Raw genomic sequence first — 14,145 nt, forward strand, 5'->3', positions numbered from 1 at the left:
CTATATTCCTCGATAGTCAGCAATATCTGCTTGGGTCATCAACTTATAGAACCTTTTTCACCATATGGTAATGTTTGTTTATACCTTGATGTCAATGAAGGAGTTCCCGAAACAAAATTGTCTCAAAGTCTAGTGCCAGCAATGTCTGCTTGGTTAGTAATTTGTTAGTATTACAAAAGCAACGTATGAAATGGCTTGTCTTGGTAGTACTTATGGTCAAGGAGTTTTTCCCCCCATATGAACTTTTATTGCATCTGGTTGCATTCTTAAAAGGAGTTCCTTTCAGGAATCTAAAGCCACAAATGCGCTCGTTACTAGTAGATAGAAGAATAATGATTATCCTTTGTTTCTGCTACTCACTGATGCAATACGATGCATGGAAGAGCTTGCTGGGTTTTGAAGTTGATTAGAGTTGTACATTAGTGTTCAGTGATGGTCACATGAAGGTTGCAATTGCTACAAATATATGCGGTATTGCCTTTATATTTAGTAATGACTAGCCTTTTTTTGCTGATGCTCATTTTTAGCAATTAAAAAACCTGCCCCTTTTTATGTATGCTCCTTAATCTTTATGTGTGGTGTCTTTGCATATCTTTTGATTCACTGTATCCTTGGTTTTTCGAACATAATAGTTTCATGATGGTTTTATTGAAGTAGAATTCTGCGATCCTCAGCCTGAAGATATGCATAGTATCTGTGAATTTTTGTTTGTACCTGGGTCCCATGGTGCAATGTTTCAGACCATTAATCCAATGGGAGGCTGACCAGGGATGGACCATACCCAAAAATTTCCTAGATTGCAAGATTCGAAGTGTCCTATAGTTGGCCTTTTCTGTTGAATAGGTTGCTTTTTGTTTATCTTTGCTGTTTATTCTGCCAGTCATTAATTAGAGGGCCTAGCTTGTCCTAACAAGGAATATTTTTGCACATGATCCATACATGGTTAGGTCCATCTGAACAACAATCTTGATCACTGAATTGTATCTAGCACTTGTACAATCTGTAATGCCATGCGTATCTTAGGCTTCAGGACCTGTATTTCCGCTTTATTGAATGGCAAATACTGGCTATGCAAATATTTCACTTAATTTGATGCCTACTTGTCTCGATGCTCATATATTTACTAGAAAAGCATGAAATGGAAGACTTCACAGTATGTACTATGCACATTGCATTTTATCATTATCTTCAGTGTTTTTAGGTCATGCTCTTTTTGTTAACAGGTATAATTTTTTAGATAAGATGGTTGGTATGACATCCTTATTTGAGATCCCTGGCGATTCCTGTGCCAACATCTCCCAGATTGTCGTGACACCCAATCCAATGCATGTCCCTGGGGTCGAAGGCCTGCTCATTCCTCGTGGAACCTGTGGTCATGTTTTGAGAGTCTTGGATGGAAAAAATGCTCTCATTCGTTGGGAGGTGGATGTCTCAACTTTCTTTCCTAGTCCTTTTTTTTTTTTCATAATTAGGCTTATGATATTTAAGTTTCGTTCTTGTTGTGCTGGTTCTAGATGCCTCTGATATCAAATCGACAAAGTCTAAAATTCATTTGCCATTTAAGATTAGCTTCCAGAATATGTTTTATTTTTTATATTTATTTGTGATGTTAGAGTGACACATCTTGAAATTACTTGTGCAGCCACTTATGATGGGCTCCATTCCATGTAGCACGGTGTATTAATGATCATCATGATTAGTTTTGTGACAGATTACTTTGTGCTATTCAGTCGCTTAGATTTATTTTGTTTTATTTATTTTTTGAGTTTGTGCATCCTACCAAACCACTGCATTAGTTAAATGAACGCTGTTAAGAACAATTATCATTCTTCACTAGTAGCAAAAGTTTCTTTTTGATATCTATTACATTGCACTTTTGGGATATCTGTGCTCTCATTGCTGGTCCCTAGCCTTTTTTTTTAAACACCCACACCCCACACTCACACACCCACTCTTGTGTGATATCTATGCCCTCATTGCTGGTCCCTAGCCTCTTTTTTTTTTTTTTTTAAAACACCCACACCCCACACACTCACACACCCGCTCACACCACACGGGCACTCGATCCCTGGCCTCAGTGTTGAAACTCTTGTTTGTCTACCACTGAGGCATGAATGGAAACCCTAGCTTGGATAAAGGAAGGTTGCGTCAGGTTGGCAGACGACATCAAACTTATGCCATGACTTCCATGAATCCAAACTATACAACATTCCAAACTCAAAACTCATGCTAGGGTGTTCAAAGTTATGGCCCTTGATAGAGTGAAAGCGGAAAAGGATTTATGTAGCGACTCCAATTAGTTGGGATCAAGCTTTAGATGATGATTTTTTTTTTTTTTTCCGTAGGCAATCTTTCGTGTTCCATTTAACATTTTTCCCATTGGCTTTAATTCTTTTGAGAAAGGTCCTAAAATTTTCATTCCTTCAAGAAAAAAAAAAGTAAAAATAAAACAGTATTGATTTGCTGTGAGAGGCCTTGTGGATTCTCTAGTTTTTTTTCTGCACTCAGATGCAATCCTCATCCGTCTTCTCAATTTTGATTTGGAAAATGTTCCTTTTATCAATGTAGGCTGTAGCACCTTCCCCTTCCTTTGATCCACCCACTGACCTCAATGCTGTGATTTTTGTCCCTCCATAGAGCCAAAGTCCTCTTCAGAATTAGGATTTTCTTCTGCTGCCTCATGATCTTCCTCCAACTTGTATTTGGTCCAGTTTTGAACTTGGGTGATACTCCTTGTCCCCTAGAAGACTTTGCTGGATTCATAACATATTGGTGAATTGGATTTTTTGTAATCTGCCATCTCTAGGGAATCCAACAACTTCAAGCTCAAGCTATTCATTTCCCTTAAGGAATTGCACCACCTGGACCCAAAGGATGAATCCAATGGACTAGGAGATCTACTCTTGGAATTCTAGCTGTCGTTTTTATTTTTTCTTTTTTACACTGTACCTTCTTCCAAAACTCTTTTGTCTTTCCCACGGATGAGCAGCCTATTGGTTACTTGTCTCTTCAGATGCATTTTTTGGAATATCTTCTATTGGCTCGGAAGATGATATAAATGAGGTCATTGGTCTCCCAAGAATCTCTCCATTTGGGTGTATCTGAGGAACTATGTGTAATACTTCTTTTTGAACCCCATGTTGATACCCCTTGATTGCTAAAGAGGACGAGCATCATACTCATGTTGTTTCGTATGTATCAGGCCGATGTGTCCACTAGACTGTCCTACCATGACATTCATAGGAATCACAGCTGTCCCATAAGTACCAGGTGCCAAAAATCCACTATTTGCTAATGCTGGATTTGAAATGGGTAGTCCGCAATGCCAATATCTATTAACACTCTCTAAAAGCATCTGATCTATTGAATGGATGAGGATGTCATGTGGGTTGACCTGGTTACAACCTGAATCTTCTCCCTTCCGATGTGGGTATGGCTCAATGCCACTTAGGTTTTCCTCATTGCCACGTAAGTCTTTGTTTCCAAGTGTTCTCGAATTGGATTGCCTTTCGGCTTGCCAGCTTGAAATTTTTGGGCTTCAGTAGCATGTTTCTCAAGAATTCCCTCACCGGAAATCTCCAATCATCAATCTTGTGAACTGCACCTTTGATAATCCATTTTGCTCATGAATCACTTTGATCAGAGTCGTATGGTTTTCGTTATCCAATGAAAGGCAAGAAACAAGGTCCAGTCAAGAACAGAAAAGGTCCAATCATCAATCTGTGCCATCCATCAAGTGCTCCCCACCTCGTATGTCTATTGATAATTATATTGACATGATCATCTGAAACATCATCAGAAATTGTCCGGAATCATGATGAAAGTTATGGCAAAAGTTTGACGCCGGCATGACTTGGGGTTTTGTTGTGTGACTCGCTTGGGGATCAGAATTGGCATGACTTGCCCCAAATCATCCATTTTGGTCCCATATCAGTCTGGTGACTTGTTTTGTTGCAGACTGCTGGACCTTGATTGATTTGACTTGGATGATACCAACTTGTTTTAGACTATACTTGAAACAAATTCTCGACCCAACCTTGGTTACCCATGTCCCCGAAGAGTCTTGAGGCCCATAACAGTCTAATCTTGCAAAAGATGTTTAAGTGTTTGTAGTAGATCTTAATGAGGCCTTTGAAAGATACTGATTGCTCCAAATGGGGCAACCAAAAACAAAGTTATTCCTCTTGGAAGCCATCAGACAGGTGCATGCGATCAAACTTTCCATTCAGTTGTCTGCCTGGAGCTATTAACAGCTAATTTTGAATGTTTCTTCAAGTTCTACGACAACTATTTCTGCATCTCTTGTCGAATGAATGGGAATCTCGATAAACATGTCTCTACTCGACTATCGAACATTGTCTGTTATAGTTCCATCTTTTCTGAATGATGGAATGACATGTTCTCTATACACATGCTTGTGAATTCTCAATAAAAATAACAGCTCCAATCTGCATCCATGTTGACAATCTAGGACTTCATTGGATAGGGACCTAATCCTTCATGGGTGCTATTCCTTTCCTGAACCTTCTGCTCATGTTATTAAATTGCCCAACTAGTGATTTAAGAAGCTTACCAAGTTGTGCTTCAATCCGTTCTTTGTTCCAGCCTTGTAGTTGAATTTTCCTTGGGAGCATGCATCTCATGCTCACGCATACCTTGCATCACGTACATTAATATTGATTATCAGACTAAATTATCAATTCTGAGTGTGTTTGTTACGTTCTCATTTGCTTTAAAGAATGTATCCCACATATGTCTTTGCCTGTTCAGTTATGAGCACTGGTAGCCCATTCTTCTAGACGATTGCAAATTTCACAGCTTTAAGCAATTTTATGCTTGTTGACATGTCCTGTGATGTTTCACCAGAACCTGATTGCCCATAGACGAAAATTACGAAAATATAATATCAAGTGGTTGTGGTTATGAAGCCCATATCCTGTGTAAGGATTTGTAGCAAACTGGTTTCTTACACGTACTCTTTCATGATTTTCTTTGCTATACATTGTAGCAATTCATTAGTTGAGCTCATGATTCTGATTTGGCAATGTCTCGCATGTCCCAGATCGCTTGCAATCACCTGTAGGAAATTAAATATGTTTTCTTATTGTAAGACTTCTGTTGATATGTGAAGTAAGCTGTTTCTTGTAAGACAGAGTAGATGATCTTTGGTCTGAAGATGATGTATAGCTTCCTCAGGTCCTGGGTTCAAAAAAGTGGGGATTATAGTTTGGTGACCCAGAGGCCGGATCATTGGTCTGATTGGTGTCACTGTGGATGGACCATGCCCCAAAAACCTCAGATTGGAAGATCATAGTTATCCAGTCTTTGGTGCCTTTTCTGTTGAATGAAGGCTGTTGCTATACGTTTTCTTAACCATCTACTTGCAGGCCAGTGAATGTAGGGTTATGACTGTCCCTTCAGTGGTATTTAGGGGCACAGTCCATCCCACTCTTAGGCCCTTGTGATCAAAGTTCTGGATTACTGAACGAGAGGTTGAAACTCGGGGCCCTAGATTACTCTACATACCCTGGGATCTGGAATCATGTAATTCCACTTCTAGTTATCGAACAGAAAGATTAAAAAAACCTGGGATTATTGTTTTCAAAATTTGCAAGTATAGTTATAATTTCTTGATATGATTTCAATCCCTTACCATTTCTACATATCCATGTGACTAAAAGCAATTCAGACTTTAGAGTGAGAAAGATATGAGTGAGAAAGATATAAAGTATGAACACAGGGCAATTCAGACTTCATTGCGGGTGATTGTGTGCATCCGCAGGAAATAGTCTTGCCTCAAAATGGGGCGGGGACCACCTTGACGCCATAAAAAAAAAATTGTACCTGTTTGGAGAAATAGTGTCCTTTCTGTCTTTTAAGGCTTCAATAAATTTTGTGACTCAGTTTTTCTTTGTTCTAACTTCGATGCAGTATATGCAATCTGGAATATTTTTGCTGCTGTTGCGTTTGGTACAAGAGTATAATTTGAACAGTTATGAGGATGTCTTCGTTACTGTTGACCTTCTTTGTCGGATGGTGTTGTTCAACAAGGTAATTTCTGATACATATTGCTTCTTAACATCTTCATCTTTTCTGTATAACTTCTTCACTGAAATCTTTGCTTTGTTTCCAACTTGATTTTAGTGCCGAAAGAGTTATTAGAAGTAATGTGATTTGTTACTACTGTATCAAATATGATTTACCTAAACATGCCTAAACACTTGTTCTTCCCTTAACCGTGCTGAATCAGTTGGATTTTGTAGATAAATTTTCTTGAAAGGTAGATGAGAGTTTTGATATGCTATTTCAAATGGCATGAATAGCATATTTTATGTTTCTTCAAATCATATGATGCAAGGGCATAGTTTGAAATAAGTCTCTTCAACTGTACACATGGCATAGTTGCACAGCAATCCAGACTGTCCAAATTGCTGACCCAACTATGGATGGAGCATGACCAAAAAAACTATACAAATAATATTAACCATCTGATTTCTCTTTGAATTTGAATCACTCACTATAGTATTCTCACCCATCCAATTGATAGCCACTAAAAGTGGACCATGCTTGATGAGGTTGATTTTGGATATCTTTTCCATCCAATTGTGGATGTGTGATTTTGATGGTTTTCATTACTGTACATTACTTAGCACCACATGTGAGGACGATGAACTGCTACCATTTTGAAAACGGTGCAAAACTAACAAAGTAGTCTACCCCTATGTGGACTCTGTAACCCGCTACAACGGCAACCCATGTACATGAGGCAGGTCACAACATGACAGAAGTCAACAATCCAAGCTGTCCATCATGCATTTTCTATCATACAAATCTACATGATTTTACACACATTGCATGCCTATCCCCAACAATTCGTCACCATGGCATGCTTAAGGTGCGACTCACCGGATTTATGTTTCAAATCAGGTGCAAATATAGGCTGAGGGCAGACACATAAAAATTGTTGCACTAGAGTGCACTCACAGGACATGAATGGTATTTAACTAAAAATGTAAACTGCCACTTTTTATGTAATGTAGATTATTGTTATTATGCTGTCAATATTCTAGGGATTTTTACTGGAAAGTTCCTCGTGATTTGTGCTTTTACAAAAAAATGCCTTCACCTTTTATAAGTATGGAAAAGTGCTTTTTTGGTGAGTAAAAATGACCAAAATGCTCTTATCTATTGTTTTTTCTTGAGAAAAGGTGCTAGTGTCAGAGGCATTGTTGGCCCATGTGGTGTCCGTAGGACATCTAACCCAACAAGTGGTTCATGTTTGGCCCATTTGATGATTAGATTGGCCTGATTATGGGTTCAAATGTACACCATGCTGGGATGGGTTGGATGTTATAAACACACCATGTTGGCTCCACAATGTTTTGACTCAAATCACACACACACACACACACACACATATTATCAAATATCAAATGAGGTACCATGGTTATTTCACTCTACAAAAAAAAAAAAAAAAACATGCTGCGCTTTCGAAAGGTTGGGGCACTAAGCTGTGGCAAATCAGTTGTGTTATGGGGTCAAAACAACCCCAAAAACAGAACCATAATGGCATTACAAGGCTGTAACCACCGTTGCAAAGCCGCAACGGTCCATTACAGTCTTGCGTCTCTCTTCTTTTTCTTGGATGAAGTGCCTCTCTCTTTCCAAGAGAATGCAAGTGCCCCATCATGAACATCACCTTTCACAAAACTCAGGCATATTTACTCATCAAGTGGACAAACTTGTATTTTGCAATTTATTAATGACAGAAAATTTTGTCCATGGTTTGGCCCACCCAATTAGTAGATGTGGATGAAATTTGCACTAGGTGACCTCATTTTGGGGCTTAATCTATTGGAAAGGTTGGATTTCATATGCACTTAACCAATTGGAAGCAGTTTTTAAATAGCTTGTAGTGTAAGCTACACAATATGCAATATTTGTGAATTAAAGTAATAAAAAAATACATTAAAAGAGCAAAAAGAAAAAAAAAAAAAGGGAAAAGAGAATGAAAAGAGAAATAAGCCAAACACATAGTTCCACTGGTTGGCCGCACCATAGAAAACAGGTGCTTAAACATGTAAAACAGTGGGCCACGCTATTCTACAGCGTAGGCTAATGCTTGTACAGACATCAAAGTAGGCTGCACAAAACAAATGCTTGTAAAACAATGCTAATTTTACAACTTAACATAGAGTCGGCATCCTAAAGAGGAAAAAAAATGACAAAACGACATTCTAAAGTGGAAAAAAAAGACAATATACTCCGTCAATCATTTAGTCAATCAAAATAAAATAAAAATGATTAATTGAGGTTAGGAGTTAAAAGTGTACCTTTCTCTTCCAAATCAAGCAAAATCTGCAAATCTAAAGCTCCATAGTTGTGTGGACATGAAATGGGGGAATTATGATTTCTCCTTTGTTTGGGATCCAATGCTAGTGAAATTTTAGCTACACAATCTTCTCATGGGTCCGATTAAACTCCTAATTTTTTTTCCCTAAATGGTTGACTGGGTTGGTAGAATTGAGCTGGCGATTTTTATTTTTGGCGATGTATTTGGGGTTTTGAAATGGAAACCCCTCTTTCGAAAGATGAGTTGTATTATGGGGTTATGTTTGTGTTAGTTTGACACCATTTAAAACAGAAAAACTCTCCAATCGTACATTTTTATGGACCAGTACAAATGGTTAGGATTATCCTATGGGTGTGATAATAGGAATATTCTCTATCCATGATATGGACCATCATTTGGATGGTCCAGATTGATCTAATGTAGTGGCACGGTGTGATGGGGTCGGGTCACCACTAATTTCAAATAAATGTTGAACTAGCATAGAAAAAATGATAAAAAAGGAGATTTTTCAAATAGTGTACGCTACCTACACTCAATGTTCAAAGTATCGGTATCACTACAAGTTTCGTTGGCCTAGGATACAGAAACAATATCGATATCGTTGATAACCAGAAAAGCGAGGAAACATTGGGGAAACAACGGGAAAGTAGTGGAATTTTTCAGTGAAACTTCAGGAGATCCTAAAATATACATATTTGCATATTTAGAAATAAAAAAATTGTAAAAAGAATGCATACAGAATGAGTTTCCATTTAATGGGGGCCTCAAAGCATGTGTTGTTGTAAGAAATCAATCCAACAATCTCATCCATCTTATCTATCCATCCAACCATCCAACCTTCTATTTAAATGTCCATCGATACTTCAAAAATGGACAACACACGATATTTCACCGAGAAATTGTCGGCAACTTGAAAGGAAACAAAAGATTGTGGTCTCGATATAACCCATGTTGCGATAATGGTGATATCATGATATTATTAGTATTCGTCAACAAATTGAACACTACATACAACCATATGCCCATAAAAAATTGAAATGATTTTTTTTTTTAATAGATTTTTGATAATATCTGTACATTGACGATATTATTGAGATATCACAATATATTGGCGATACAAGCGACACTTGGAATTTACACAGTAAAAAATGTTGGCGATACATTGGCGATATTGATACATCGGCGATAGAAGTGACGTTTGGAATTTACACTTGGAATTTACACAATAAAAAATATTGGCGATATCGATAAATTGGCGATACTTAGTGATACATCATCGATACTCAAAATTTTTTATACTACCAATGTTATCGGTATCGCCGAGCTGTAGATACAGATAATATCGGGGATAGTTTGAATAGTGCCTGCGCTACAGGGTATGCTACATGCCCTGTAGCATACGCTACCAGGGAAATATGCCACATGCGTATGCTACATAGCGTACACCACACACTACACTATGTAGCATACACTACATGTTACACTAGGTAGCATACTGAAAACACTGGTTGGAAGATATCTGTTGGGTGGACCATTTTTTTTTTTTTTAAAACACACCCACACACATCACAATGGGTACTTGAAACCATGACCTTTGTGTTGAAACTCTTGTGAGTCTACCACTGAGCAATGAGTAGGACCCATCTGTTGGGTGAACCCTACCATGTGGTCCAATATTTTAACTTGAGACCTCCTTTTTCCTAATATGATACTTCGGTGGCGAATGATACTTGAGACTAGCACTCAAAAAATTGTACACGTCGCATATGTTTGCTCAAAATTAACCAATTAAATTATGGAATCCATTGTTGTTAAGTCACAATTCCAAAATCAAATTGTTTGAACTATCCTAACTGTTGATTTGTAGATTGTTGTTTTTTGAAATAGGATCATTGGATATTTTTCATTTTTCACTATCCAATAAATGTCCATTGATTTGGGGTCAATTACATTAGCAGGATGAGTGCCAATAGATTGAATGAATTTTGAGGCCGATTTAGGGCATCGAGTGATCCTCCAAATTGGCGACACTATTCATCTGAATTTAATTTTAAAAATTTCTTAAAATTTATTGGGAGATATGATGTTAAATGGTTAGGGATATGCGTTAGTGAAATGGTTGCCATAGCTTGTATGAATTTGGGGCCGTTTTGGGGGCCTACCTAAGTGCCTTTTTTTTCTCTAGTTCTTTGACCCTACTCATTGACTATTGTTCTTGATTTATCATCCTACACGTGTGAATCTGATGGTGGCATAGTGGCCTTTTGACTTTATCTGTGTCTCTGGTCATTGATGAGGGATGCATGATATCTAGTGATTGGCTTGAGAAGGTTATTTGACTAACAGATTGGTCATAATGGTCATTTATGCGTCATTTAGGCCCTGTTTGGGATCAAGGAAATGTATATGTGAATTTGGTCAATTCATGGATTTGCATTGTATTTGGATTTGGCAAATTCCACCCTTTGGAAATCGAACTACAAATTCATGGATTTGGGGAGCATTTATTGCGAAGGAATTGCGTTTTTTTTTTTTTTTGGCTTTTAAAGGAGTCTTCCATTTTGAGGAGCTACCAGATCTGGCAAGTCCCTGACAAAAGACAAGCAGGGGTTATTTGAAATCTGTGGATTGCACAAATTCCTCCTCCCAAACATCGCTGAGGATTCTAATATTGTCGACTCATCACACCAAATCTTCATCTTGTATTTGTCGTCTCTTTTGTTTTTTTTATTCTTTGGTTTTCAATTATGGCTGTTATTTGTTGATGTTGCTTTCATACATCAGTAGCGTTTATGTTGGTAATTTTGTATTTTCTATGGTGCAGATTGTAATTTACATTGCATAAAATATACAGTGCTCGATTGAGCATTGGCTTTGCTAAAAAACTATACATGTGAAGCCCACTTCTTGGGGATCCAAATTGTTCACATAGTTGGACCCCTGGTGGATGGGACATCCTAGGCCCCCCTTAGACTATCCTAGCTGCCTGAATGGGCCCTCGTTAGATGTGGGGGACCATTGGTTGTAATTATCTATTTTGATTGGGTTGGTAGGATCACCTGAATGTGGAGATATTGGGGTGTCAACCATCCCATGGCAAACCCACCGGGTCAGTGGTATGTATCATCAGCAGCTGGGCCTACCTGTGCTTTTGAATGGTAAAATGAACATACACCATGTCCTTCAATGGAGTGTTATTTAATACCTCTTTATTTTTTTTATGTGTTTCCTTAACTGTGCCACTCCAATGGCTGTGGATGCATCTTGAATATTATATAAGGAAGTGTCTTTTTTTTTTTTTTTTTCTTTTTTTCTGGTAGAAGCAAACACATTGATATGTTGGTGACTTTTTGTGTCAGTGTATTTATTCTTAGTCCGGATATATTTACCTCATTGGGCTTCACTTGGCAATAAATATGGATCTAGGTCTATGGCTGACCATGCCAGAAAAGAGTGCCTGTTAGACTGTGATTTTTTTCTTGGCTGACCTTGTCCCAACCCCTTCTATTATTTAGTATATTATGCCTGTTTGTAAAGTTGTCTTTCTTACTTTTGGAGCTTGCTTGCATTGGTATTTCCTATCTGCTGTTGAATTGAACTAGTTTTTCTTTATACATTTTTCTGAACTTGATGTACTATTTCAATATGTTCTAGGCCTTGTGTTTTGCTTTAATGGACATTGACAACTCATTATCCGTGAAAGCAGCTCGAATGGATGGAAACATGGAGACGAATATTTGGTTGGTAGATAGGATTATTAAGTTTTATTCATGTAATTAGTTTTCAGTCAGTCTTTTATCTTCCTTATTGTATGTTGAGTTTAACTGATTGCTTTGTTGGCTACTGTATAGTGTTGATGTGGTCAAGATCATTTGCTCCTTGGTCAGCAATTTGGAACCTAATGTTAGCAATGCAGGAGTGATGTCCACATGCATTAGCATTTTGACAAATTTTCTGAATTGGTGAGTTATATATGATTCTGTTGGTTGGTTCATAAGCATTTGCTTTTATATTCCTGTCATTGTTCCTTTATGTCTGTTGACTACTATGTGATGCAGGACATGGAAAATTAAATATGATATGCAAGATTTCAGGCTTAGATCCTACCAATTTAGAAACAATCACACAAATTCCACGTCCCACATGAAAATCCAAACATTCAATTAAAAAGGGGAATTTATGCGGGTCCAAGCCGACACAGGCTAGGACTGGACCAATAAAAATTATAAACCAAATGATGTCAAAGGGAAATAAAATCAACTACTCATGCATAAAAATCAGTTCCTAATCCAAGGGATTCCCTAATTTCAATTCAAGTAACCCCAAGGTGATAAAAAGGCGCAAATCAATTAGGGATCATATAATCTAGGGTTAGAATTCATGAAAAATGGCTATGAGAGGATAAAAGAGGATAAAAACCTGAGCCAAAAGATGATCCCGCGTGTGGACAACAATAATGGCCCAGACGGACGTGCGTGTGATCCCGGCCGCACGTGTGTGGGGCCCACTATTTAGAAAAAGGCCACATTGGCCCTGGTCGGCCAGGGATGGACTCCAAAACCCCCAAATCTCAGTTCGATCCGACGTACGGTTTGTGCGTGGTGCTCTGTCGAAGTTTCAGCTCGCCTACAGGCCGAAATCTAGAAACCTGCTATAATGAAGAAATCTGATGCAACAAAAGGACAAATTTGAAGTACGGATGGTAGGGGAAGATGGAAAAATAGATGATGGAAGATGGGGGTGAATTGGGATCGATGTGGCTTCGCACCACGGTAGTTAGCCCTTCGAAAAGGGAGGGCTTCGCACCCACTTTTGAATTCTTCCACAACTCACGAAGAGAGCAGAAAAATAAAGCAGGAATTTTTTTATTGACTTCAATGAATGAAAAGAACTACAAGGGGTGCCTATTTATAGGGAGAACCCTATACCCAAAAACTCGCACCATGTGTGACACCTATTACTTGGCGATGAAGTAAACTAAAATAAAAACCAAACAAGGAAATCTAAAGCGTTCACGATGTTCTAATTAATAACAATAAGCAAAACCTAAAATATAAAACCAATCCGACGAGTGGGCCACGATCATGAGATCCCATGGTGGGCTTTTCTTGAATATCGAGCCACTTTTCTGAACCAAAACTTGACTTCTAACTAGAAGGCCTTCCCTGGACGTCGTCATCGAGCCAGATCGATGGTGGGGTCCTCCTACGTACGTACGTGCGTAGGGGGGCGGTGTGAGTGTGCGTGTGCGCGTGATGTCCCCATCAATTCTCCCTGGCTGCAAAGATTTCGCCACTGGCGAAATAAAACTCCTGAACCGCTCCAGGATGTCAAGATCAAGTCTCTGAAGCTCCTCCTCAGTGAGCCACGTGCTGTCTGAAGCTGGGTGTGACTTCCATTTAACCACGTACTTCTGAAACCTGTCGTTCGACGTTGAAACTATCTGATGGTCCAGGATATCCTCTATTTCCTTTTTGGGTGTGTGAAGGTTAGGTATGGGAGATAGAGGCTGTGAAAATGAGTCGGGAAGGATGGGTATGGGGGGTAGAAGCTGGGAAGATGGGTCGGGACAGGTTGGTATGGGAGGTAGAGGCTGGGAACATGGGTCGGGACGGGCAGGTATGGGACGTAGAGGTTGAAAAAATGGGTTGGGAAGGGTAGATATGGGATGTAGAGGCTAAGAAAATGGGTCAGGACGGGTAGATATGGGACGTAGAGGCTGGGAAAATGGGTCGAGAAGGGTAGGTATGGAAGGTAGAGGCTGGGAAGAAAGGTTAGGAAAAGTAGATATG

At 38.8% G+C, this 14,145-nt stretch overlaps 1 protein-coding gene across 3 annotated transcripts in view; it reads left to right on the forward strand.

Annotated features, from left to right (window-relative positions):
• LOC131243494 (uncharacterized) overlaps window positions 1–14,145 on the forward strand; it is a 141,743-nt gene that overhangs the window by 66,959 nt on the left and 60,639 nt on the right. For all 3 annotated transcript variants that reach the window (XM_058242884.1, XM_058242885.1, XM_058242886.1), the window contains 4 exons: window positions 1,224–1,422; window positions 5,932–6,051; window positions 12,008–12,093; window positions 12,205–12,315. In XM_058242884.1, coding sequence (XP_058098867.1) covers window positions 1,224–1,422; window positions 5,932–6,051; window positions 12,008–12,093; window positions 12,205–12,315 — 516 coding nt within the window. The remainder of the gene's footprint in view (window positions 1–1,223; window positions 1,423–5,931; window positions 6,052–12,007; window positions 12,094–12,204; window positions 12,316–14,145) is intronic.

Source organism: Magnolia sinica, chromosome 4 (genome assembly GCF_029962835.1).
Source record: "Magnolia sinica isolate HGM2019 chromosome 4, MsV1, whole genome shotgun sequence".
Lineage (NCBI taxonomy): Eukaryota > Viridiplantae > Streptophyta > Magnoliopsida > Magnoliales > Magnoliaceae > Magnolia > Magnolia sinica.